This window comes from Leptonychotes weddellii, chromosome 10 (assembly GCF_054177405.1).
Source record: "Leptonychotes weddellii isolate Sample4059 chromosome 10, ASM5417740v2, whole genome shotgun sequence".
Taxonomy (NCBI): Eukaryota; Metazoa; Chordata; class Mammalia; order Carnivora; family Phocidae; genus Leptonychotes; species Leptonychotes weddellii.
Genome location: NC_138378.1, coordinates 116834063 through 116860110, shown reverse-complemented (window position 1 = coordinate 116860110; position 26048 = coordinate 116834063). Strand labels below are relative to the sequence as shown.

Genomic DNA, 26048 nt, shown 5'->3' with positions numbered 1-26048 from the left:
GTTTAACTGCAGGTTCCCTGGCTGCCTCAACACCGAATGTCTTGGGGTGGGGGGTGGGGGGGGAACCGTTGGTGTGCATTCAAGTGGGTTGTCTCCTGGTTTTGTCTTAATTTACTTTGCTGGGGTGGGTCGTTGGGCTCTTTTATTAGAATATCAAGGAATTGGTTGTTTGGGTCTTTTAAAAATTAGCTTATGGTGCCTTGCGGTAAAAAGTGAGGTCTATCTATATATGTGTTTTTAATTTCTCTGAAGCAAACGGCCAGTATTGGTTCTTCAGAATGAAGCACTTTATCCACAGCGGCGCTCCTATACTAGTGAGGATGAAGCCTGGAAATCTTTCCTGGAAAACCCTCTCACTGCAGCAACCAAAGCGATGATGAGCATCAATGGAGATGAAGACAGTGCAGCTGCACTGGGCTTGCTGTATGACTATTACAAGGTAGACGTGACTTCTCTTTTAAAAACCTAACAACAGTCCAAGATGCACTTGATTCAACAGCATATAAAACAGTAATTTGCTGGTAGAATGTAATGCAAGTTGCTTCTCTAGTGACTATAAATAGTTTAATGAGTGCTTTGACTTACTGTGGTTCAAAGCTGAAAATCTACGATCATAGAATCAAAGGGTTGTTTTTAAAATGGGTGAAGTAGCCCCTGTTCTAGCTCGATCTGAAAGGTGAAGCTACCATAAAAGAAGATGGTAGATGTGTCTTACTGAGATTGGACGTTTTACCAAGGAGACTTCTTAGTGCCCTGAAGAGCAGACAGTGGTTCATTTACCTGTGCTGTAACCTTTATTCTGATGTAGTCAGAGTGATTTCCTTTTCCTTACATGGTATCACAGACCCTCTGATTTGATTGTAGGATTCATGAAGGAAAAAAAGCTATATTCTAGTCTTGGACTTTCTAGTTCTAAGATCAGGATATATTTTGTTGCCTATTTCTATAGATTAGTCTTAATTAAATACAGTCTGTTCTCTGCCTGGAGTTTTATGTGATGTTCCTATCTGGAGATCTGTAGCTTCATCACTATCCTAATAATACTGGCCACCACTTACTGAGTACCTCTTTCACGCTACACATGTTACTGGCATGCATGTTATTTCTGATCCCTCCAGAAAGCCTCCAAAATATGTGGTATGATCCCTGTTTTGCAGATGGGAATAAATTAAGTTCACGGGTCACACACTAGTATGTGTTGCAGCCAGGATTTCAGACCTGGTCTGGATTGTGGCAGAGTCATCCTCTTCAGCATGCCATGCTGTCTCCTGTGGAACGTCCTTTGCTTGCTATATTCTTTGGCATTCTTCTTTCTGCTCAGTAATAGTATGTGGTGATTTTTGCCATATTTTTGTTTTTAAAACTTCCAGACCTATAGAAAACTTCAATTTAATCAGACAATTAACTCCCAGATACTTTCACCTAGATTCATCAGTTGCTTACCTTTTGTTACATTCTGGCACTGTATTCTTTCCTGAATATAAGAAATGCAGAGAGTGGAGGCACCTGGGTGGTTCAGTCGTTAAACGGCTGCCCCTTCAGCTCAGGTCATGATCCCAGGGTCTTGGGATCAAGCCTGCCGTCTGGATCCCTGCTCTGTGGGAAGTCTGCTTCTCCCTCTCCCTCTGCCTCCAGCTCCCCCTGCTTGTGCTCTCGCTCTGTGTGTGTGTGTGTGTGTGTGTGTGTCTTAAATAAATAAACTCTTAAAAAAAAGAGAGATGTGGAGGGAAAAAAGCAAAGAAGATAGCTTGATTATGATTACCAAATTAGGGTGGGACCTAAACAAAAGATTTCATTATTTTCTCGTATGAGACCATGTATCCAGCTTGTTGTGTTTGAGAGACTGAGGTAAGTTTTGTTTTGTTTTTTTCCTTTGAATATGAAGGGAAACTTCTGTAGTAACTAACGATGCTGGAAGAAATCTTAGCCCGGGAAGTAGAGCCGAAGAATTCCTTCGAAGTGGAATATCTGTTCTTCTTATGTCTTGTTTTCTTGACTCAATCAGTGTAAAAATCATAAGTTCCTAAGTATTAATTATGAAGTTTGAAGTGTTACATATTTGTAACTGAAACTTTTGAGAATGGGAGAAAACCAATAAGTTTAGTGTCAGAGAGACTGATGTAATAATACTGATTGCAGGGGTTGTATGTGTATGTGTTTTAAATAAAGTGTCCTAAAAGTATTTTACAGCTTAGGAGGAGATAAATCATTATGTCTGTCCACAGACATGTGGGTGACAATTTTAGTACTACTGTGTCAGGCTTCTTATGACAGGTGTAGCATTATTTTCTTTTTTAAATGATTTGTTTCAGTTCTTTGGGTATAACCATCTGTCGTTTTTACATAACTTTTTTTTTTTTTTTTAAGATTTTATTTATTTATTTGACAGAGAGAGACACAGCGAGAGAGGGAACACAAGCAGGGGGAATGGGGGAGGGAGAAGCAGGCTTCCCGCAGAACAGGGAGCCCGATGCGGGGCTCGATCCCGGGACCCTGGGATCAGGACCTGAGCCGAAGGCAGACGCTTAATGACTGAGCCACCCAGGTGCCCCTTACATAATAACTTTTTAAGTAGGCTCCACGCCCAGTGTGGAGCCCAACCCTGGGCTTGAGGTCATGACCCTGAGATCAAGACCTGAGCTGAGATCAAGAGTCAGACACTTAACCGACTGAGCCACCCAGGCACCCCTACATAATAACTTTGATAAAGCTTTAAAAGCACATTGTTAACACATGAAACAATTTATTTTGTGTTTAAAGGTAATTCTATTTATACATTCACAATGAAAAGAGTCTCAAACATTTAGCCGTTTTGGAGTACATGTTTGGAATTAGTCTCGAGTGGGTTGATGTCTACAGTACACCTGTAATGTTAGCCTGCTTTCACCTCCTGTGTAAAGAAGAACAGAATCAAAAAAAGGCATAGAACAAACTGAGTTCGGTTTGTCCTTTGGGTGTCAGATATATGAATCCCAGAGTATCTGAAGAAATTTATCATTTGAAGCCAGCACTTGGATTTTGGAAATGAACTGTTAGCATGCCTGATCCTTTTGACTGTGCATTTGATCTGAAAGGAAGGGTAGTGAAAAGGAGCAGCGAGGATGCTGAGAGTCCAGTTGTGTTTTCAGTAGCTTCTTTATTCCATAGCATGGATAAATGGGTAAAACCAAGCCAGAAGTACTTTTTTTTTTAAGAGATGAAACCCAAACTCAATGACAAAGTAAATTTGTGATGCCCTGAGTTTATTTGGCAACTAAAGAATCGTCAGTTTTTACATATTAATCTCATGACAAGATTTGTAAGCTCTTGAGGGCAGACACTGTCTTATTCATTGTGTATTCCCACAGCCTGGCATTTAGTAGGCAATCAAGTAGACATATGAGTGGTTGAACTTAACTGAAAAATAAGAGGCTGAATCTAGACTCCACTAAGTGAGAACTAAATTGTATCATGTTTATTAATATCTAAGGTTCCAAGAGAGAGGAGGTCATCAACAGCAAAGCCAGATGGTGAGCACCCAGAGCCAGATCACAGCAAAAGGTAATGTCTAATAGAGAGCATAAAATAGTACTGTTGTATTTTCACAGATTTCTGTGAAAATAAAACAGGAGTTTAAATGAAAAAGCTCTAGTGGAAGAAATAGGTGATAATTATGATTCTGTTGCTCTGAGAAGTTGCCAGTTTCTTTAGACATAGTTGCCTTTTCTGCAAAACAAAGCATTAACTTTCTTTTTCTGTGGAGGGATGTTTTTAGTAATAATGTAAGCAAACTGTTCCCTTATTTGTCTTTGAGTTTCTCTTGAGAAGGGTGTGGCATTTAATGCAAAGGTGGGAGTCCTTTAAAAAAAATTAAGTATCAATGATCTTGAATAATGGCCTAAGTAAAGCTTAATGAAGCAGCTGTATTCCCAAACTCCTGTTGAAGTTATTTTAGATTATTTCGGTTAAAACTTTCAGAACATTAAGGCTTTTATAGTCGTGAAAAATAATTTAAACATACCTTGTAAATTTCTCCGTGTTCTATTAGTAATAGAAATAAATAGATATTTATTTATTCATATTATCTATCAATCTATTTATTTATTTAGAGAGTGTGAAAAGAGGGGGCAGAGGGAGAGAGAGAATCATGAGCAGACTCCACACCTAGCTTGGAGCCCGACATGGGCCTCAATCTCACAATCCTGAGATCATGACCTGAGCTGAAATCAAGTCTGACGTGTCACCAACTAAGCTTCCTAGGCACCCAGGAGTAAAATATTTTTAAAGAAACAGTGAACACTCAGAATCCCACTATCTCAATTATTTACTGTTTGGGTGTGCATGCACCTTTTATGTGGTTGTGGTGTGTATTCACATTTGGTAGTTTGTGTTCTTCTACTTAATCCCTTCCATAAGTCTTTTCCATGTTGCTATTTTAATCTTCATAATTACCCTTTGGAGAAGGACTTAAGGCTTTTATTATGTTACTTTTTATTATGGGTATTTTCAAACAACAAAAGTAGAGAAATAATATACGCCTATGTGTATCATTACTAGCTTCAAAAGTTACTAACATAATTCCTCCTGTTTGATCTACTCTACCCTCTTCTCCAACTTTTAAATTAATTGTTTATTTATTTTTGCTATAGCTTTTAAGCAAAACTTAGTTATCCTAACATTAAGGCTCTAATTTTTTTTTTTTTTTTTTTACACTACTACAAAGCCTTGACAAATAACTTTCTAGATAGCTTTTTCCTTTTTTTCTTTCATTAGGATAAATTCTTGGGAGTGAATTTATGGTTCGTTAGAACATTTCATTGATCTGAAATGTACAAAACTGCCAAATTGCTTTTTTTCCTTAAAGGTATCAGCCTATATTGTTTGAAAATTCATTAATTTTACCCTGGACTAGAAATCATCTTCTGTTGCCCAGAATATTTATTAAACCAAAAGTAATTTTATGCAAATATATCTACCGGTACAATGTAACCTTCAGTTTCCTTTTGGTGTAGAGAAAGCCAAATAAGTGTAAGTACTAGGAAAAGTGATGGCCAAATGATAACCGTTCATATTTCTTGAGCCCTTGTGCGCCAGGCATCATCATAACACGTTTCAGCACCTCGTCTCATTTCATCCTCGTCACAACCTTGTGAGGATAGATAGATAGCATAATTACCCCCATTTTATAGATGAGCATGTACTTACTAAGAGATGAAATAGCTTTCCGCAGGTCACAGAATTTGAACCAAGGCAAAATGACTCTAGAGTCTGTGCTTAAAGCACCATACTGCTCCAGCCAGTTACGTTTGCAGCTTCAGGCTTCTAGTGAAATATGACCACTGTATTAGGATTATTGAAAAGAAAGTGTAGTAGAGGAGAGCTCTGAGTTCTCTAGATTTCAAATGAAATTTTACTTGATACTTTTGGATTTTATGACTGATTAACCATGAAGTCTTTTTTTCTTGCTCTAGTAATGGGTTGTCATTGCCATTTTCTATTTATTTCGTTTCTCCCAAGTGTATTATTATTATTATTACTATTGCACGGGACCCAATGGCCCATTGCCATTAGGAAAATAAAAATTGTCAAAGAACTGTATCAGCATTGAGTTTAAAAACACAGTTTTCTTTTTTTTTTTCTTAAAGAAACAGCATACCAAATGTGACTGAGCAGTCCCTCATTTCTGCTGGAGAAAACAGAGTGCAAGTACTGAAAAATGTGCCATTTAACATTGTCCTTCCCCATGGCAACCAACTGGGCATTGATAAGAGAGGCCATCTAACAGCTCCTGATACAACAGTCACTGTCTCCATAGCAACAATGCCTACCCACTCCATCAAGACAGAAACCCAGCCCCATGGCTTTGCTGTGGGAATCTCTCCAGCAGTATATCATCCTGAGCCCACTGAGCGGGTGGTGGTTTTCGACCGGAACCTTAATGCTGACCAGTTCAGCTCTGGTGCTCAACCCCCAAATGCTCAAAGGCGAACTCCAGACTCTACCTTCTCAGAGACCTTCAAGGAAGGCGTTCAGGAGGTACAGGAAATGCAAGCATCTTCCTAAGACGTTTGTGTGTTTGTATAAGTATTGGGTTCCACCTCTTCCTTGTTATGTAAGCTTGAAACTCACCCTGAAATGAATGGATTAGGAACAAAAGATTTTTTTTTTTTTTTTTTTTTAACGAGAAAAGGCCCATGGGTATAATTTGTAAACTAAACCTACAAAACCAGAAATTATTATCAAGGGCACATGGCTAATCTTACCAGCATTTGAGTTAACAATTATGATTTCAGCTAAGTGATTTGTTGGAGAAAGAGAACCCCATACATAATCTCCCATCAACAACAGATATCTCCACATAAGTCTGTTTTCAGCTTTTGCCCTAGACCAAAACAAGATTCTGGCAATTAGTCTCAATATAAAATGATTTCTCATGGATTTGCTTGGTCTCTCTCAGTTGGTAGTAGAGTCAGGGAGGCAGTAGATGTTGATGATGAATGCATTGTGTGAAATTTACAGATTAACTCCAAATGCTTTGGGGGTTTTGTGGTGATGAACACCTCTCAGGTAAAAGTTAGGGAATGAAGATGTTTGAGGCCATATTTAAGTCTCATGGGTAAAGGAACATCCCTCTGCTTATGGAGTTAGGAGTAGAATAGTAGCCTTTTCTGAGAAAATGCACCAATCCATCCAGCACTGGTGCAAACTTGATAATGTATCTTCACTTGGTGTGATGATCCCTAAAAGTCATGAGATTTTGGTGGCAGATTCTAGAGTTTGAACAGAATTGAGATGTGTGGGGAAGTTGGGAAAAAGGGATAAGGCAGCACTCTGGGGGAGCACCTGCACAGATTGTCTTCATCTAATTGAGTGGCATATAAAATGGATATTTTTCCTTCAGAATTTTTTTGTAGAGTTACAATTTTTATTTTAAAATGAGTATCGAATGAGTAATGGGTTGCTGTAAGCCACATACTTCTGTGCTGTACCACATATTGGTCTTTAGTAAGCCTGATAACCAGTTAAATAGTTGTGGCTTATTACATTGATATTTCAGGTTTTCTTCCCCTCGGATCTCAGTCTACGGATGCCTGGCATGAATTCAGAGGACTATGTTTTTGACAGTGTTTCTGGGTAATAGTTGTCTTTTAATTTGATTTTTAACTTTCAGCTTTTAATGACTTGTTAATTTGATATTGGAAAATCAGAGGTGGCTTTGGTGGTATTATCTTTGCTAGAGGACATTTGCTTTAGTGAATTTAATTTTGAACTCTGTACTGTGTTTCATGTTTCTTTAATTCTTGGTGTTGGTGCTTTTTCTGTCTTTCAGTTTCTTTATGTGATGGTAGAATGGAATCTAAAAGAAGAGATGAGGGGATTAAATTAGGTCTCTGAGCTCCCTTCTGTTTCCAAAAACATATAATTCTGTGAGAATTTAGGAATAACATCAAGTGGGTTTTTTATTACCCTCACTAGTGGTAAAATAAATGAAGTTAGCTTTTTTCTGACCCCGACAACCTCTTCTTTTAAAACCTCAGAAAATTGTACCTCGTGCCGGGAATATGAATATCTTCCAAGTTAATTATGAAAATGTACAAACACCTTCAGATATTTTTTAAAAGCATTTAGAATTTCATTTTATAATTTTGTCTTATGCATTTTTTGTATGTTGTATTTTGGAGTAAAAACAGTTTATTTTTTAAAGTCTAGGATTTTATGGGAATTGAGATTTCCCTTAAAGACCTGCCTCAAGGTACAGGAGTCACAAACTCAAATGCCTTTAGGATCTAAGATAGGCGTCAGCAAACTTTTTCTGTAAAGGATCAGATAGTACATATTTAATCTTTGTGGGCCTTACAGCCTCTGTTGCAACTGCCCAGCTCTGCCGCTGCGGCACAAAAGCAGCTATAGGTAATACATAAATAAAGAGTGTGGCTTATTTCAATAAAACTTTATTTATAAAAATAGGTGTAATTTTCGACCTCTGGTCTAGGAAGGTTATTAAACAACTTGAGGGAGATATATGCATGTTACTTTAAGGTGATAGTAAATGTAGAGAACTGTGTAGTGCCCATCCAAAGACATTTAAATTACAAGCAAAAATAACAAAAAGTGCTGTGCAGACCAAATCGAATTTAATCAGAGGCCTACCAGCCACCTGTTTGCAACCTTTGCTGAGTAAATACCAAATTGGCAGCATGTCTTGTGAGATTTCCTTCCAAAGTCCTTTTCAGCTTCTAGTATTTTTAATATCCTTAGCTTCTAAACTAATTTTTAACCTTATTAACTTCATAGAATTTCTAGTAGGCGTTTTGTGGCCCTGTATATGAGAGATTTGAGAATATTTGTGTTACTTAAGATTATATTTATTATGCAAGAAGTAGCAAATGCTATTTATAATATGACATAGTCAGTTGGATGTTTCCTGGTAGTTGGCTATTTGCATACATCCACACTGAAGCATTTCAAGATCGCGCTAACACATAAAGAAAGCTTCCAAAAGAGTGGATTAGAGAGCTGTGGCTTTTTTTGTTCTTTAGGAACAACTTTGAATATACCCTAGAAGGCTCAAAATCGCTTCGACAGAAGCCAGGAGATAGCACCATGACCTACCTGAACAAAGGCCAGTTCTACCCTGTCACCTTGAAGGAGGTGACCAGCAGCGAGGGGATCCACCGGCCCATCAGCAAAGTCCGAGTAAGTTCTCTTCTCCAGGAAAGCTAGTCAGAGCTTAATATTCCTGGGTCTGAAGAAGATCTAAATGAAGATCTAAAATTGCAGTTTTCAGCTTTAACTGTAAAATAGAACACTAAGTAAGATTTCTAACAGACACTCACCCTTTAGTGTCTTTATATTATAATGCATTCTCTTTCATAGAGTGTGATCATGGTGGTTTTTGCAGAAGACAAAAGCAGAGAAGATCAGTTAAGGCATTGGAAATACTGGCACTCCCGGCAGCACACGGCTAAACAAAGATGCATTGACATAGGTAAGTAGCTCCAGAGCCTGCTTTTATTCCCAGAGGTGCAAGCATCCAGTTTTCCAATGCCAGTTATTTTTGGCAGTGATCAGCTTCCTGCCGAAAGCATTTGAATTTTTATGCCAGCTACTGATCTGTTCCAAACACTGTTCTTGGCCTCCTGGAATCAGTGCTCCTAACATTACTTCTTTCGTAAGGACATGTGGCCCAAGCAGTGGCTCTCCAGGTGACACTGGACCAGAAGCTCCAGAGCTTGCTCGCATAAGAGTGCCCTGCTCTTTGGTCTGCAAAGTTTTTGAGGTGAAATGTCTTCTTCAAGAGCTACTGATTATTTGTAGATGATGGTAAAGTCGGGAGAAAAAACCTAAATAAACAAGTAAAAGCAAATACTGCTGGTGGGCATTTACCTAACCATCTCCCCTGGTTACATGTTGAACTGTCCTGCTATACTCTTCTGTCTTTAAAGAGACCCTGTGATGTATCACTTGGGGTATAGTGGCAGACCTGGGCAAATCCGTATTTAATGAAGTGGCTTTATGAGAATGGCTGTTCTTGCCGTGTATATAATTTTTGCATAAAATCCTTGTCTGTATCACAAGATGGTCCTTTATCTTAGTGTTACCTCTTTTGTCTTTTGTAACGTTCTCTTTTCAGAAAAATTAAAAGAGCTGAGTTCTAATCTTGGTTCTCTGGGCTAGTTTTGTGACCTTGGGACAATTACTTAAACTTTTTAGTCCCAAATATCTTAATTTTGACATAATGGGAAAAAATTAAATATGTCTAAGCTTACCTGTATTTTAAAAATCCTGTGATTCTTTTTCTTCATCTTTTGAACCTTTTTCAACCCAACAATATGTTCATTTACATTTTTCGGAGACAGTAATATAGAAAACGGAATCTTACTTTGAACTGCTGCAGTCTCACTTTGGAACCAGAAATCACGATTTCCCTTTCTTTTTCATCACTCATGTAGCTGACTATAAAGAAAGCTTCAATACCATCAGTAACATTGAGGAGATTGCGTATAATGCCATTTCCTTCACTTGGGACATTAATGATGAAGCAAAGGTAGGTAACGGAGTCCAGGGACTCCTCCGCTTCCAGCTTTTTGAGGGAAAGTGGGAGGAGCTTAATGATTTGACAACTGATTTTTTTTTATGGTTTTACATGTTTTTGTTCTTTTGCTGAGGAATAGGGAGAATAAGCTCAGTAAGAGGACAGGTTAAAGCCATTAAGTCATGAAGTGCATGAAAATGAGACAAGACTGGGAGAAATAGCTGTTGTCTCATCAGCTGTGCTCTTCCTTCCGACTTAGCAGAGCCAGCTGGATTCTTGACTCTCTCTTTTCGTTATTTTACATTTTTTTGAAAGTACAGCTTCTTCCAGATGTTACGAAACTGTCCTTGTGCCCTCTCCTTCCTCCAAAAAGGACAATTTGTGTCAACCTGCTTCAGCACGTGTGGTGCAGTGTGTGAACCTGCAGGTGGTGGGGGAAGCCTGGCACTGCACGCTATTTGTCGGGGAGCCTGACGCCCCATATCCTGTGCTCCTTTTCCTTATTTGCAGAGTGGCGTTAATACCTGCCTCTTCCCTCCTGCGGGCACGTTGTGTGGATTATTGAAACAATGCTTATGAAGCTGTTGGAGTTTCTTCAGAAAGGCTCTTAAATACAAGTTTTTGTTAGCAGTACTCACCTACCGTTACTTTCAAATACAGCTAGAGTAAGGTTCTCCTCTCTGGGGCTTTTCCTCTTGAAGAGTTGCCTTGACTCACATGGTCATTTGGATCATTCTAACTGGAGTGTTTGATCCTTGCAAGAAAAATTAAGCATACCCATAAGTCTATTTCTGCCCTTCCCACAGCATTCTTTTGGTATAATCCCCCTTTCACGGAATTATAGGGGTTTGGTATATAGTTTTTTCTTTAGGTTACTTGAAAAATTGGCAGCTCAGTCATCACAGTAGAAACGCACACTCATTTGTGGGCAGTGGCGTGGAGCTGATGTTGAGTGCGCATTGCAGACTTGCAGTGTGCGGGGCACTGCTCTACGTCCAGGACCAGGTACGAAGCGAGGACCACCTTCCTGTCCTTCTCAACCTTTTTTATTTTTTCTTTTACTTATTCAATGGGAAGTTTAGCAGTGATGGAATAAGACAGCATTAGGTATTAGTTATTGCATAACTTCATTTTGTACTACCTAGGGTTGCTTTTAAAAAAAATCCTATGACTGGATTCTTGAGAATGGCGTGAACTTTGCGTTATAATTGCTTTCCTTTCTTATTGGGGGCATCCTGTCTAAGGCAAAAGTGTGTCTTCAGTGGAGGATATGGTGAGCTGGGTCTGCCAGCCTGGAAATGTAGGTTATTGCTTTCGCTTGAAGGGCTTCTTGCCGACCACCTTGATCCTATACAAGTGTCCTCAGGTTGCTTAGTCCAGAGTCTGGCACTTGATTAAACTGTGAATTCACTACAGAAGAGCTGTTAGGAGGAAAAAAAACTTTTCATTTTATGTAGTTGTTGCTACAGTTACTTTGAAATTAAATATCATAGTAGGACTCAGCAGCCTATAAGAACAGCTGGCCCTGTGCCCTCCGGGTGCTTGTGTTCTTAAAGCAAAATAGAGATAGACTTCCTATTTGCCATTAGGGACTAATTGAGAAATCGTGGAGGAGGTGATTGGCAACATCTAAGTCCTGAGTCTACTTTTCTGACTTACTTGTGACCTTGGGTTTAGTCCCTTAGTTCACTAGCTCAGTTTTCTCCCCTCTATCCCCCTAGGAAAATAAAAAGGCTGTGGTGGCCAACTCTCTTTTTCATTGGCACGTCATCAAGATTAATAAGCACTTGTCAGAGTGCATGGCGATCTGGGCGGAAAGGCCCAGCATGTGGGCAGGGTGTTCTGTTTGACTGATGTGTCACCCTTTGGGGTGGGAGTAATGAAAGCCCAGATGATGGGTTAGGATAATGGCTGCTTTCATTCCGAAGACCTTCAGCATATTTGTATTAAAGAGAAATGTTGTTGGAGGTGTGTCTTAAGTAGCCTTAATAGCTACTTGTTCATTGATGTAGGTAAATTCAGTTTTCATTTCCCCTTCCAGACCCCCAACGCTGACTTGGTTTTTAAGCCTTTGCCTGCTACCGGAAGGAGTTTGTGCCATTTCTTAATGAGGCTGTTACCTTTTGATGCTGATATCAGGCATCAGCTTCAAGCGTGTGTTGGAATTCAGTATCTAGATTCTTTGCTTTCCCTGGCCAAGTTGATGTTTTCTGTTTTTACACTTAAAGTAATTGATGCCCCAGGGAAGCTAGAGTGAACAAGTATACACGCAGAATCTTGTATAAATTTTTTAAATTTTTGATTCTTTTTCAAAAGTATCCACTTTGTTTGCCCACTTTCTTGTTCTCATTTAGGATACATTTGTTGATTCTTAATTCCTGCTCATTCTCCCCCACAAACATAAGAGTATATATGTGGCATTCCCTTTCTCCCCAACACACTTTAAAAACAAATCTAATATCCCCTTTTGGCCATGCCAGGATGAGTAAAACCAGAATTCTGGCCCCGTGTTGACATCTGAATCTTCCTGTAGCTTCTCTGGCTCACTTTGGGGGTGACTATATTTTGAGGACATAGGAGGAATCTTGAACACCATGGCTTATGTTCCAGTTTGGGAAGAACACTGCCCAAACTAGACTTACCGTATGCTGTCCCTATATCCACTCCCGTCCATCAGTGTTATCATATACCTGCTCTTACCATAGGAACTTGAAGAAATTATGGAACTTGTAAAAAGTCATGTCATGAGTTTTCAAGTAGCAAGGAAGAGGAAGCTGCTTTGAAAAGCCGAGATAGCTTAGAAACAGTCCCCCAGGTGGCCCTAACCTCTCTGCTATGCAGACCTATTTCAGTTCATTTTCCTGTCTTCCACACGAAGTTAGATTTGTCTTGGTAGCCAGGCTTCTTTTAAAGAGGCAGACACCTCTGGACAAGTTAAAGTCCATCAGACACTCATATTCCCTTGTGGAATACCTTTATAATCAGATTTCTTCCCTTCAAATGTGCAGCTGAGATCAGCTGCTTGAGGTAATTTTGGCAGGGAGAGGCGTCCACCTTTGAAACATTAAAAGGTGCAGCTCTGGTGAGGTGCTGAAGTTTAGAATTAGTGAGTTCTGAGGGCATTGGTCTCATGGGAAAGAGAGGACTAGGAAGTGAGAAGGGCGCATGAGGAAGGTGGGAGAAAGTGTGCACTCACCTTCTTGGGCTATGTATATGTGGCCCGAGCCACCTCCCCCTCCCAGGGATTCATGATGCAGCAAATAGCTAGTGTCTGCTCTGACCCAGGCACTGTGCTAGATCCAGGCTAAGGACACTGGTATTGTAAATCAGGTATATTGCCGGTTAAAATAGGCTTTTGTGGGATAGCTTGAGATCCTAAATATAACATCATGAAACGGGTGTTTATACCACTTTGCAGATGAACTTTGGAGACACTAATAATTTATAAATTGGGATTGTCTGTCCTATTCCAGTTACAGTATTTCCAGAATCCAACGGTTAATTCTGGATAGGCTGCACATCTTGGCCTTGAGTTTTATTTCTTGCTTGGATTATAAATGTAAGGGTTTACAACAGCATTGAGATTTGGTTAGTGATAGGAGGTAAGGGCCTCTCAAAGCCTGAAGATCTAAAATAAACAGAAGTTAGGGAGAGAGAATTAACTTCCTTGAATGACTGTTTTATGCTAGGCACTGTGCTCAGGTGCCTTCCCTGTGTTTGCACTTAACAAGGCAGTGCTACCTGCTCAGTACCCCGAAAAAAGCATTTAGTCCTCTAGATGAGTACATGTTTGCTACTTGGTCATCACAGTGAGGCTGTCTGAGGAGGCAAGAATCTAGACCTTGAAGTGGACAGAAAGCGTTTTTGACAGGAGAATATTTTAAAGTATAGCAGCACCTAGCTGGCTCAGTCAGTGGAGCCTGTGACTCTCATCTCAGGGTGGTGAGTTCAAGCCCCAATGTTGGGGGGTAGAGATTACATTAAAAAAATAAAATCTTTAAAAGTGTAAAAATTCTCATTAATAGAGTAGCATTATGGCTTCACTGTTACAAATTCCCGTAGTAGAAGAGCACTTTGCTAACAGGAAATAATTTATGTTGATTGTTGGATAAGTGATGTTTAACTACAGAGAAATATAAATTATAGCTGTATTGGAATCAAGTGAGAACTGGGCCAGCCAGCTCTGAGGGAGCCCTTCGATTCAGGGGAACGCTAATAGGAAGGGATCTCTGTTGATGGACTAGGGACACACCGAGTTATAGTTACCTAGACAATATGGCAATAGGAGAATAGCTACAATCCAAAGCAAAGCTCAGGTTTTCTTTGGTCATCTGTATGTAGTTGTGATCTCCAGAATATTAAGCAAATCTTTTATTTTTATTTTTAAAGAGTTTCAGAGAGTGCACACGGGCGCCTGTGTAAGTGGGCATGCGTGTGAAGGGGGTGAGGGGAGCGGCAGAAGGAGTGGGGAGAGAGAATCCTAAACAGGCTCCATCCTGAGCATAGAGCCCGATGTGGGGCTGGATCTCACCACCCCAAGATCATGACCTGAGGCAAAATCAAGAGCCAGACACTTAACTGACTGAGCCACCCAGGGACCCCAAATATTAAGCAAACCTTTTAAAGATGTAATGGACCCTGGGGATACAAAACATCTGACAGATTTTTTCCAATAGCGACTTGTAAATTTTTACACCAGAAGGTGTGTTGCGGTGCAGCTACCATTCACAAGTTTGATTTTTAAACTTTCAACAGCAAAGAACTTCCTGTCAGACATGCATCAAGCTCCTGCTAGAGGAAGCAATATCAAGAAGAAGTTAGATGTGGAGTCTAATTTTGTTTCATTGTCTTGCGCATCCGTGGCTTAAAACAACCTGGCCTTTTTCCTCCAGTGCTGTCGTAGAGCCTGGTTGCTTTTTCAGAAAGTCTTCCTTAGACCTTCAGAAGGCAGCGCTTCATTGCATTCTGTGACTGGATTTTTCCCAGATAGATGGAGTGACATCTTTTTCTTGGTGGCCTGATCTTATCTGTGGGGGGTGACAGAACCAATTTCTACACATTTTGTCTCTTCATGGTCAGTGAGGGGGTAAAGGGGGGGGGCAGTCAGAGATAGGGCAAAACCAGAGCATCCCATTCTCTAGAGGAAAAAACCTGTCAATGAGAGCATTTTATGCTTTTACTTTTAAATATGATCCATCAGCTCTAAGAAGGAATACCGAGGCATTCTGAAGGATTGTCATTCTGAGCCAAATGTTTTATGTATCTTGGGAGAAGCTCATGTTACAAAAGAAAGAGGATTAAAATAGAATGCACAGCCTGACTGGGGTACTGAGCAGCTTTACCATGAGGGGCCTGTGTTTGGATGCAGCTTTGGTATCTTTCCCTTTTGTCTTCTTGTCTCAGCAGAAAGTGCGGAGTTCCTGGTGAGGGATTATTGAGGCTTGCAGGGTTCATTCTGTCAGAGGGGTGTAACCATTCTGGTAACTTGAACTTAAAACTTTTTGTAGGTGCTTGTGGGATGCAGGTTTATGAGTTTAATAACAGTTTGTTGTTTTGTCTAAGCATAATATTTGGAATTCATTGTGAGAGTAATTTTTAATTTGTTTGGACTGAGCATATTGCATGCATTTATAGGGATTCCATTCTAGTGAAGCATCAATTAAGTGCTCTATTAAAGTGAGGTGTTGCCATGTTTGGTTGCATTAAGCAGGGACAGGTTTGGTTTGTTTCACAACTTTAGATTTCCAGTGTGAATGGGAGGGAGGAGGGAGAGAAGTGAGTCAAATATTTTACCTGCAATTGCAATTAAATGCAGGCAGGTGTTTTAAAACAAAACGTGTATACTCCCTGGCCTAAATAGAAGTCAGGAAGCATTGCTACTTTTAAAAAAACAAAGGATAAGAGACTTCTTATGTCTAGGCAGATGCAAGGCTGACGCCATTGAATGGGATTATCCCTGTGTTCTCTCCTTAGAGCCCCCAGGGTGGGGGGGAGGGCGGGGAAGGGGAACATAAGGTAGCCATGCAGGCTTCTGAATTGTCATGCATTTGACTCCAGGTGTTTTGAAAGTACATATTAAAGTAAAAAATAAACTTTTTTGGTGCCAGAAACATAGTCATATTCCTTTATAGGTAATGAATAGTCTTTTGAGTTTTAGTTTGATCAGTTTTGGAAATGACAAGAAGTTTTTCTTGATGGGAGACTGTGGAGAATGCCTTTAATTAGCTGATACAGAGTAAATTCTTAGCAATTGGAAAGTTTGCTTTGAAGAAACTGTTCTGGGTCTGATCAGGAGGAAGGTTTTTTTTTTTTTTTGAAACTTCTTACATTTCTTTTTGTTGGACTCTGGCTTGAAAGTATTTCATGTAGTATACTCTAGTGTCTAAGCAAGAGCTTCGGCCAGATGGAAAATAAAATGTACTGAATCCTGGTGGAAATTCAGAATGCGCAGGTAACAATAGTGCACATTTATTGTAGCACACGCCTGAGGGTAGGAGCCCAGCGCATTATGTTTTTGATTGGACAAGGGAGACACTTGGCAGCTAGAAAGCTTTGGTTTGGTAGTGAAACCTGTATCTTGTGAAACAGGTTTGAAGCATCATGTCTTAAATGCCATTTGTGCCGTCACTTGAATTTGTTTTTCGTTCTTTTTTTTTGGTCAAATTTTACGCCTTCCACCACCCTGCCACTGTCAAGAAACACTTAGCTCCTCTCCAGAACTTTCTTCTTTGACAGCTTGTCACCTCAACCCTCCTTCTCCAGGTCCTTCCTGGAAATTCCATCTAAAGTGGTTTTATAAATCTGTCGTTTCAACCAGTTTTGCTCCTTGTAAGCTAAACTGGAGAACCCTGACTCCGGCCTGACATTAGTAGTAGTGACTGGATTTACCTGAGCAGTAGGGGGCCTTGGAATTCAGGTTTCTTTCATACAGCAGATCTTCGCGCAAGACTCCAGATCCTTTAGTAAATATAAGTGAACTCTCTACATTGATTACTCATTTGGGGACTTTTTTCTTTAGCTTTTTAAAAAATGATTGGAAGTCAGCTTGCCTGCCAAGTCTGCCTTTATGACCCATGTGCTTACCTGTCCCATTCTGAACCTAGAGATGCTGGAATGTGGTCTGTGTTTGCCTTGTGTCACACCTGCATCCAGTTCTGCATATTTCACAACAAACATCCTACTTATTTGGGACAACAGGTGCCAAGTGTCCTTAAGCTCACCAGGTCCTCCTTAAAGGCTCTGACAGAGGGAAGTCAGTATGTGGGTACCTCCAGAATGTCTCTGTGTGTCTCTCTTCCCATCTCCTTCTTTGTTTCTCTGTCTCTCTTTCTCTCTCTTCTTTTCTCTTTCTTTGTTTCTGTGACTTTTCCCCTGGCTCTCTGCAGTCTGTGCAGCAACTGGAGCTGCCCTGTGGGCAGTGTGGGAAGGCAGAACTGAGAGCACAGAAAGGGTGAGGACTTGTGAGAGCCTTGTTTTTTCTTCAGGGAAACACCCCATGTAGAGGTGAGAAGATTTTAGGTTAGTGCCCTGCTCTTCCCAGATCCCTCTCCTCCCTACTCTCAGCCCTCCGACTCTTTTTCTTATCTCTTGATGGTCATTTGATAGTCTGAGAAACAGCACAAATCCTAGTGGCACATTTGGAAGCTTCTAGTTCAGGCTGTGATCATTCTGTAGGAGGGTGTTTTTAATGACCTCACATCATCAGAGTAGTGGGGGAGTAGGACGGCTAGGATTATCCAGTGAATCAGTGGAAGACCGGGATTCTACTTCTGAGTTTATGACTCAGTCTCTGATACCTTCTTGGGCTTCATTAGTTAGGCCTGCACATGCGGGATAAGTAGAGGAGCTACAGGGATCATACAGAACTAGGATAATCAGGGTTTGTTTGGGTTTGTTTGTTTGGTTTTGACTGGGGAGGAGGAATATTGATTAGGATTAAGTGTCTGCTATATAATGCTCCATAAATGTTCCTGTCGATTTAGACTGTAGCCAAGAATTGGATCTTGATTTCTTGGTTTAAACTGGTTCCCGTTCATTGGCTTCAGTTGACATTTATATCTTCATATCAACATATTGGAAAAAGGGTGATTTTATTCTCATTGATTAGTGCTGTTGGATTTAGGATGAGAATAAATTTTGTTTTTTGACTTTGTGTTGTAATTTCATATGTCAGGAGGTTTCTAACCAAAAAGAGCTACTTTTAGATATGTTTTAGAGCGATCTTTCTGACTGATATGGAAGAGAGTTAAATTAGAATTTGTTCCAGGGCGTCTACTTTCAATTTAGTAGATCAGTTACATTCTAGGAATAAAATTACAAACTTTGTATCTGACTAAGCTGAATTTTAATACTAGATGGGGTTAAAATGAAAAAGATTCCCAGAGGCAACTGGGACTGTATCCAAGGTCGCAGCAGCTGTCTCGAAGGGGACCACGCCATCAGCTAAATCTTGTGACTTATATGAAGTCAAATAGGAACTGGGCACAGACTGCCCTTTGATATGAAGGATAGGGACCTTTCATTTCATGCCTCATGATCAAAAAACAACCTCTGCTCACAGCCATTTGGGGGTCACTTTTTCCCTGTTTTTCTACTTCTCGGGACAGTTTTTCCATGAGGTGCTTTCTTCAGCTCCCCGTGCTTCGTCGTGGCAGTGGGGTTTCAAGAGTGCTGAGTTTGGAGCAGGAGGTATGGGTCCTGGCTTTGTCTTTGCCTTCTGTTTCCTGTGTGTCTTTTACTGTTTGTGTCTTCAGAGCCTGAGCCTCAGGCACAACTGAACACTGTCTCTCTTGAGTTAAAAGGTGTGGAGTAGCCAGAGTCTGAACCATATGATGCTCATGCTGAAGGTAAATGTTTGTAGGGAATACAACAAATATTGAAGTACATTTTTGGAACATAACAACATTTTTCAGTTGTGAGTTTTTTGAAGCATCTTTCATAGATAAGTCAACAACTTTTCTTTTTTCTCTCCTTCTTTCTAACAGATCTTTTCTCTTTTCCTACTTATGTTTACCAGACAGTTGAAACTCACTTGAACTCTGTGCATTATAGTGCACAAATGATAGTATATAATATTCACATGGGTAATCAGGAGTGCTCTCGGCTCCATGTGCTGACGCTTTTCCAAAAGTCTGCTGTGTATAATCTGGTTTGCAAGAGCAAAGCACCATTCTTTCTTGAAGGATTGTTTTATTTCAGTCATTATTGACCAATTTAAATTATTTCTAACATCCTTCCAGGAAATTCTATGCAAGGTAATTAATCTGTTGTTACTATGTGGAAGAACTGGCTTAAGATGTCATGTTGCAAAGGGTTGACTTTCTTAACTATACATTCATTCATTCAGCAGATTATTTATTGTACTTCTCTATGCAAGAACTATGAGGACATCAAGGAATGATTCAAGCATAAAGCCTGTCCTCAAAAGAGATTATACTCTCTCTGTAATGATACAGGTCATAAGTGAGGTTAAAAAACTCTGAAGATGTCCAGGGGAAAGGAGTACTTTCAGCTAAGGGAATCAGAGAAGGCTTTATGGAAGAGAATGCGCTTGCTGTGATTCTTTGAAAGGGTGGACCTGCAGAATATTTTTGCAAAGTCTATTTGATTGGATCATTTTTCTTTTTCCTTATTCCCGCCCCCCCATAGATTATCTGTTGTGAATTTAAGTGGAAAAGAGGCAACTGGAATGGCTTAGTCTAGAGGTGCTTTGACATATTGAGGCCCAGACCTTGTGTAGTGTAAAAAACAACAGAGTGGACAGTACCACCCCCATTAGTATGGCATGAAGCTACAAGTGAAGGGATAAAATGTTTATTTATAAAATGCAAAATTGTTAGATACCTGCAGTTTCCTTAATAGATGGTCACTGTAAAGAACATCTTCAAATGTAAAAGTGGGTAAATGCAATAGAAAATCACCTCATCGCTCATTATGTGGCTTTATCTCTGCTCTAGAACTTACCCTCTCTCTCTCTCTCTTTATATATATATATATATTTACAGATATATATATATATGCAGATATGTGTGTCAGTGAACCTCGAAATGCCATAATCTTTTCCAAATTAATTGAGGGTGGGTATGGGTGTGTGTTTGTGTGTTTGATTTAATTATCCATTCAACAGATATTTATTTCATGTCCAGTATTTGTAAAAAATTGCTTGGCATTCTGCTGTCTACCAAGATGACCTAGGTGTTCAGGTCCACTTGGAGGAAAGTTGTGAACATAAATAACCTGTGAACTTGGGCGACAAGTTAACGTAACCTCTAAGCCTCAGTTTCCTCATCAGTGAAATGGGGTCAGAATAGTACTGATTTCATAGGTTGTTTCGAGGGCCAGAGTCAGGTGCACTGTAAGAATACAGTAAATATAGCTCAAATATCATGGCAGTATGCAGTTTTATTTAACTGGAGTTTAGGAATTTGGGGTCATTCATTTAGCGAACACATGGTTCTTATTGACCAGGCACTGCCAGGGTGCTTTGGGAATGTTTGCCCTGTTTGCTCTCTTGCTTGCTGTCTCACTCATTCTCTCTCTCAAATAAATAAAATCCTTAAAAAATAAATAAAAAGGATACATATATTATTCACATTTGAGAAATACTGTGGTTGGTAGTAGGAAACATGGCTGGAAAGGTAGATTGGTGTCACATACGGCATCTTGAACGCAGAGGAATTTAATTGCTATTATGTAGACAGTGGTGAGCTGTAGAAAATATTTTAGTAAGAATAAAGGATTAAGATTTGTAGTGATACTGTATTTGGCAGTTGCCTAATGTTAATGAAGCAGTCTCTTTCATTTTATTCATTACCTGATTTGTAGCCATTTTATTGTTCAGAGGGCTCTTTACTAGAGATTGGGAGAAAGAAGAGTTAATTTGTGTAAATTGATATTAGCTCTTTTTTTTTACCAAGTGTTTTTGTTTTGGGGGGCACTATTGTGTGTATTAAAGTTTTGTGAGGATTTGAAAGTTAAGATTTGGAGATAATGTGTAGCTTTTTGCATCCCCATGATTTTTCTGTCATTACTGGCATTTAATTCAGGACCATTTTGTAATAGGCATTGGAAGAAATACAAAAAATGTACTAAACACCGGAAAATGCTTTAAAGATGAGTAACAATCTCTGCCATCAAGGGACTTAGAGCACTTATAATTAGAGTGTGACAGAGTGACAGAGGTGGTGAATAGAGGTGGCATGTTCAGGGCATTTGTTTATTCCTTTCCCTGACCTAGGCGATGAGGGTAGAGAGAGATGTGGTTCTTTACCCCAAACTGAAGCTCAGAGTCTGGTCACAGGGGAGGGGAAGCGAGCTACTTGGTACAACTTGCTAAGTAGTAAGATGGGGCTGTAATTCTATTTGGGTCATTAGGGAACACTTCTCACAGCAGTTCTGTCAATTGATAACTAGGTGTTTATTGATGAGCCATGTCAGTAGAGAATGGAATAAAAGTTATTTTAAAATTGAGGGGCAGAGAAAATGAAGGTCTCCAATTCCTGTAAAGATATGTGAGACTGGAATGGGAATTTGGAGCTAGATTTTGGATGGCCCAGATAATTTGGATTCCTTCCTTCAGAGGGAGGAGAACCACGGAAGGTGGTCGTGATTTTTCTGGCCTCTTTCATTTTCCCAGCCTTCTGGGTGATGTCATGTGGGTGAGTTCCTGTGACCTCTCATGTACTCTGATGAGCCTAACACTTTGTTACTCTGTTTTAGTTTAAAAGTCAGATCTCTTAAGAAGAAAACTTTATCTGAGCTGTTATAAGGGTGGTTCATATTCTTAGCAAATCTAGAGGTTCACATTTTGAAATTTTTTATTCCACTCATTGAATAAACCAAATTATGAAAGTAAAAGAAAATTATTTTCACCATTATAGCAGCAGTGTTTTAAAAACATGCAAAATTCTACCCAAATCTCTCTGTGGGAAAAACGAATTAAGACTATATCATTTGGATGTCAGGTTCTTGTACATGAATAATAATATAGAGTGAGTATTAACTGTTGTGGTAAATTTTTTTAAAGGAACAGCCTTTTTTTAAGATTTATTTATTTATTTATTTGAGAGCGAGAGCACAAGCAGGGGAAGCTGCAGGCAGGGGGAGAAGCAGGCTCCCCGTCGAGCAGGGAGCCCAATATAGGACTCGATCCCAGGACCCTGGGATCACGACCTAAGCCGAAAGCAGATGCTTCACTGACTGAGCCACCCAGGCGCCCAGGAACAATCTTTTTGTTCATGAAAAATATCCTAATACAGTGTACTTAAGTCAGCCAGTTTCATTATTTGGCTTCTGACTCAACTTTTTTAGTTTTTGTAACTTTTGACTGATAAATTTCAAGTGCTTTTTAAACACTTTCTGTGAATTAGGTGGGTGAAAAATATTTCTGTAATTTCTCCCCACAAATGAAATTCACTTGTTAAAGCTCACATATCTGACTACTCTCTTTAGACTGGACAGTCAGCAGGTTTTATCAGAATTGTGCCTTGGTTTGTTGTGTTGCTAAAGCCCAAAAAGAGTGAGTAAGGGGGTCTGTAAAATTTGTTCTCAGTTGCTTTCACTTCACTGGCTGGGAAAATGAGCTTCTGATGGCAGCGTTTTGAGCTTAGTGCTGCCTGGTGTCTTTCTCCCCCTCGCTTTTTCTCCTTTGAGGAGAAACAGTAGAGACAACAGCCAGCTGTGCGAACTGTAGTGTGTGGCTGCCGTAAGGCTTCCTGGAAAAATCATCATAAATCGTTTCACGATCCAATTTCTTGTTGGTTCTGCGCTTATAAGCAATTGGAAGAAAAAATCTAGACAAGTTAATCTTTTGATAACATAAATCTTTATTTTGTTGTTTTCCTCACATTTTCAACTGAGGTCTGAAAACAAAATTAAATCTTTTGAAAAGTTTTAAGTGTGTGAATTCTCAGCCAAGAATGAGGAACTACATTAGAAAACTGGGCTGGACATTTGAAAAGGAATCTTGCAGAGCATCTTCAACCTGTTCAGCAGTTTATTTTTGTGGTTAGTTTTTTTCTCTTCTAGTGATTTTGGTTGGGAACATTAGATGCTCATCTTGTGTAAGATTTATGTTTCATTTGTTTGAATAAAAGCAAGCTTTTCCTCAAAATCAGTGGCAAGGAAGCGGTTATCACCGCTTGTATTTCATAGAGGGGTTGAATGTCTAACAGTCATCTTAACTTTTTACCTCTTTCCTACCCTCTGAGGAGATATTTCAGTTTTTCTGTAACTGTGTTATAGAAGTATTTTTCTCTGCACAGTGACCGTGGCCTGAACTTTTGTTTTATCTGGATTTGGGTGACTTGGCCTGTTGTTCTGCTTTTTTAGGCAGGTGCCCATGAGGTAGAACCAATCCCAAGTGTTAACGCTGTGATGAACAGATTATGCCTGTCTTGTTGCTGCCCCGGGACCCAGAGGAGCGCTCTGCCTTGTGTTTCTACACTTGTCCTCTCACCCGTCTTGGGTGCTGCTGATGAAAGATTTGTCACCTTCCTAAATAAGATTCCTGGAAACAGCTTCTCCCTTAAAACGTACTCTAGTCCCCTCTGTGAGTGTGGGTTGTATTGATAAAAAACTATGGTTCCATGCGTGAATGACACGTTAGCGAGAGGTCCTTCTTAGGAAGTCACTTATGTGGAAATAATTCCTTGCTCTTAACTACATTGTGATGATGTAAGGGTAAATTGTTGTTCGAGCTCCTTAGAGAAGGGTTTGTTTAGATCAAGGCTCAGCAAACCATAGCTCTCTGCAAACCCTGGCCAGCCAGCTGTTCATGGAGGTCAGGTCAAGCTTTATTGAAATGCCACACACCCACTTGTCCACGTATTGTCTGTGGCTGCTTTTGCACTCTTACTGTGGGGTTTATTTGTTGTATGTCATCCTCGAAGGCTGAAACACAGTTGGGTCCTTTTACAGAGAAAGTCAGCCGTGTCCTGGTTTAGATAAATACGTGACACCTGTTATGCGTGTCTGCAGCGTCCTTCCTCTTAGCCATATTTATTCACTACTCCCTCTGCATTTTCCTTCTTTGGTGAAAAACATACGTGTTAAGCATGTGCTGCACACCAGGAACCAGAAGCAGAAAGGGCGGACTGAGTGTTCTGTCTCCAGGGGTCTTCCCCTCGGTGACACTGCAGGTCACCCGAACATGCGGTTCACCCACACAGGTCAACCAACCCCTGTGAAAATCAGATGTTCTGTGAGGGATAAACAGAAGCATAGTTGGTAGATTTTTAATAGGCTTTTTTTTCTGGTCACTATCTTATGAACTATGAGCTCTTAAGGATTTGCATGATCTTACTGAATAGTAAGGTTGAGCAGATGCGTTAATCTTTATCTTTCCATTGGTTAAATGAATATTATTATTTGATAGGGCTATAACTCTTAAAGTTTTTTTAATTAAAAAACTTGATGGGGTACCTTTAAATACATGTAAGAATATCTGAACTCTTTAAAGAAAGGAAACCGTATGTTGGGGCTTGTTTTAATCACCTGAAAGTTTTGGAGCCAAAGGAGACCTTTGGTGGATCAAAGTGTAAGTATATAGAAGATTAATCACCTGACAGCAGTGGCTTTTATCCTGACTGATCACTGGAATTACTTGGGGAGCACCTAAAAAAGGCCTTGCGTCTGGAACCCACCCCAGGCCAGTGAGAGCAGAACCTCTAGATGTGGCTTTACTGTCTCCAGGAAGGGCTGATGTTCTCTGGGTGATTCTGATTGAGTCAGAGGTATGAAGCAACCAAGTTCCCAGGCAGCGCTGATGCTCCTGGCGCCATGCTTTATGAACCTCTGCTTTATAAGATTCTTAATTCTATACGAGTAGTTCATATAATTACTTGAAATGGCAACTTTACATGGTTCTTTTAAAATAATATGATTTATAAAAAAAAAATTGATAAATGTATTACACAAAATTATTGTCACTAATAAATACAGAGTTAGGGAGAAATGATTCATAATCTTTCAGTATAAGGACTCAAGAGTTAGATGTGATATAGACATCATCTAATTCAACCTGCCTTTGACAGGTAAGGACCCTGTCCATGGTCACAGCACTAATTAGCGATGGAGCTAAAACTCTGATGTTTCCATTTTCAGACCAAAGCCTTTCCTGTTGACCACATATGCAAGATACCTGAGGCATCTTGCACTCTTGCTAGTTTTTGGTTGAGGCTTAATTGTAGCAAGTGTGACCCCTTCACTGGCAGCAGCATGTACGCATGACTGTCCTGCTTGTTCTTGCTGTGGAGCCTGCTACGAGAGGCTTCGTGAGCACCACCCTCACTTCTTTCTTGTAGGTCTTCGGCCCACTGTCCTCCTTGTACCATGTGTCCCGGGCCTGGTATGCTTACATCACACATCTTGCTCACTGTTTACTGGTGTGTTTATGTATTTATCTAGACAAGGTGGTGTTTTTTAATGTTGAGTGAGGGATGCTGTAAACTTTCTTTGTTGCACTTAGAAACACTTCCAAGTTTGGAAAGAATTGATTTTATAAAAATAGGACAAGAATGTGTATAAGAAAGTGATTGCAAGCCATCCTGAGTAATAGGGTAATGTCTCTCTGAAGACTCCATGTTTATACTGATCCTGGGATTTGGTTCCTGCTTATTTCTGCTTTGAATAGAAACTTGACACTGGGAAGCAAGGGGAGGTTAGGTTTTAGGTTGGATTACCATGAAATCCTCTTGTAAATGGAATATCACTTTGGGTCAAAGACTTCCTGGAATTGTTGAGGGTTAAGTGTAACTTTCCCAGGCTGCTGTTTTTGAGTCCTAAATTGAGCCATGTAGCCTAGAATGAGAGAGAATAATTTAGATTTCCCACTTGGTTGTAAAATGGAAAATATAGAGATTTGGTTACTTGATGTGCTCAGTTGTTTGCCTGGATTACTGTCTTTCTGTTTGCCTTTTTGTCTTTCGTCTGTTCCATAACCGATCTCCTTAACTCAGATTTGTAAATTGTATGTGAAGTGTTTTTAACAGCATACTGTTGACCAGTGATCAATACGGGCTTGAACTGCAGAGGT

General features: G+C 39.9%; 3 protein-coding genes across 5 annotated transcripts in view; 2 read left to right on the top strand and 1 right to left on the bottom strand.

The window, feature by feature from the left end:
- LOC115942447 (cystin-1) overlaps positions 1 to 26048 on the bottom strand; it is a 133029-nt gene that overhangs the window by 20691 nt on the left and 86290 nt on the right. The gene's annotated exons all lie outside the window — the stretch shown is intronic.
- GRHL1 (grainyhead like transcription factor 1) overlaps positions 1 to 26048 on the top strand; it is a 49603-nt gene that overhangs the window by 2971 nt on the left and 20584 nt on the right. For 2 of the 3 annotated variants that reach the window (XM_081797222.1, XM_081797221.1), the window contains exons 2-8: positions 253 to 439; positions 3470 to 3540; positions 5625 to 6015; positions 7037 to 7113; positions 8520 to 8676; positions 8857 to 8968; positions 9933 to 10027. In XM_081797222.1, coding sequence (XP_081653348.1) covers positions 253 to 439; positions 3470 to 3540; positions 5625 to 6015; positions 7037 to 7113; positions 8520 to 8676; positions 8857 to 8968; positions 9933 to 10027 — 1090 coding nt within the window. The remainder of the gene's footprint in view (positions 1 to 252; positions 440 to 3469; positions 3541 to 5624; positions 6016 to 7036; positions 7114 to 8519; positions 8677 to 8856; positions 8969 to 9932; positions 10028 to 26048) is intronic. The other variant, XM_081797223.1, reaches the window with a different exon arrangement.
- Positions 13537 to 26048, top strand: part of HPCAL1 (hippocalcin like 1) — a 327988-nt gene continuing 315476 nt past the window's right edge. Inside the window, exon 1 of the mRNA XM_081797235.1 lies at positions 13537 to 13547. The gene's annotated coding sequence lies outside the window, so the exon portion shown is untranslated. The remainder of the gene's footprint in view (positions 13548 to 26048) is intronic.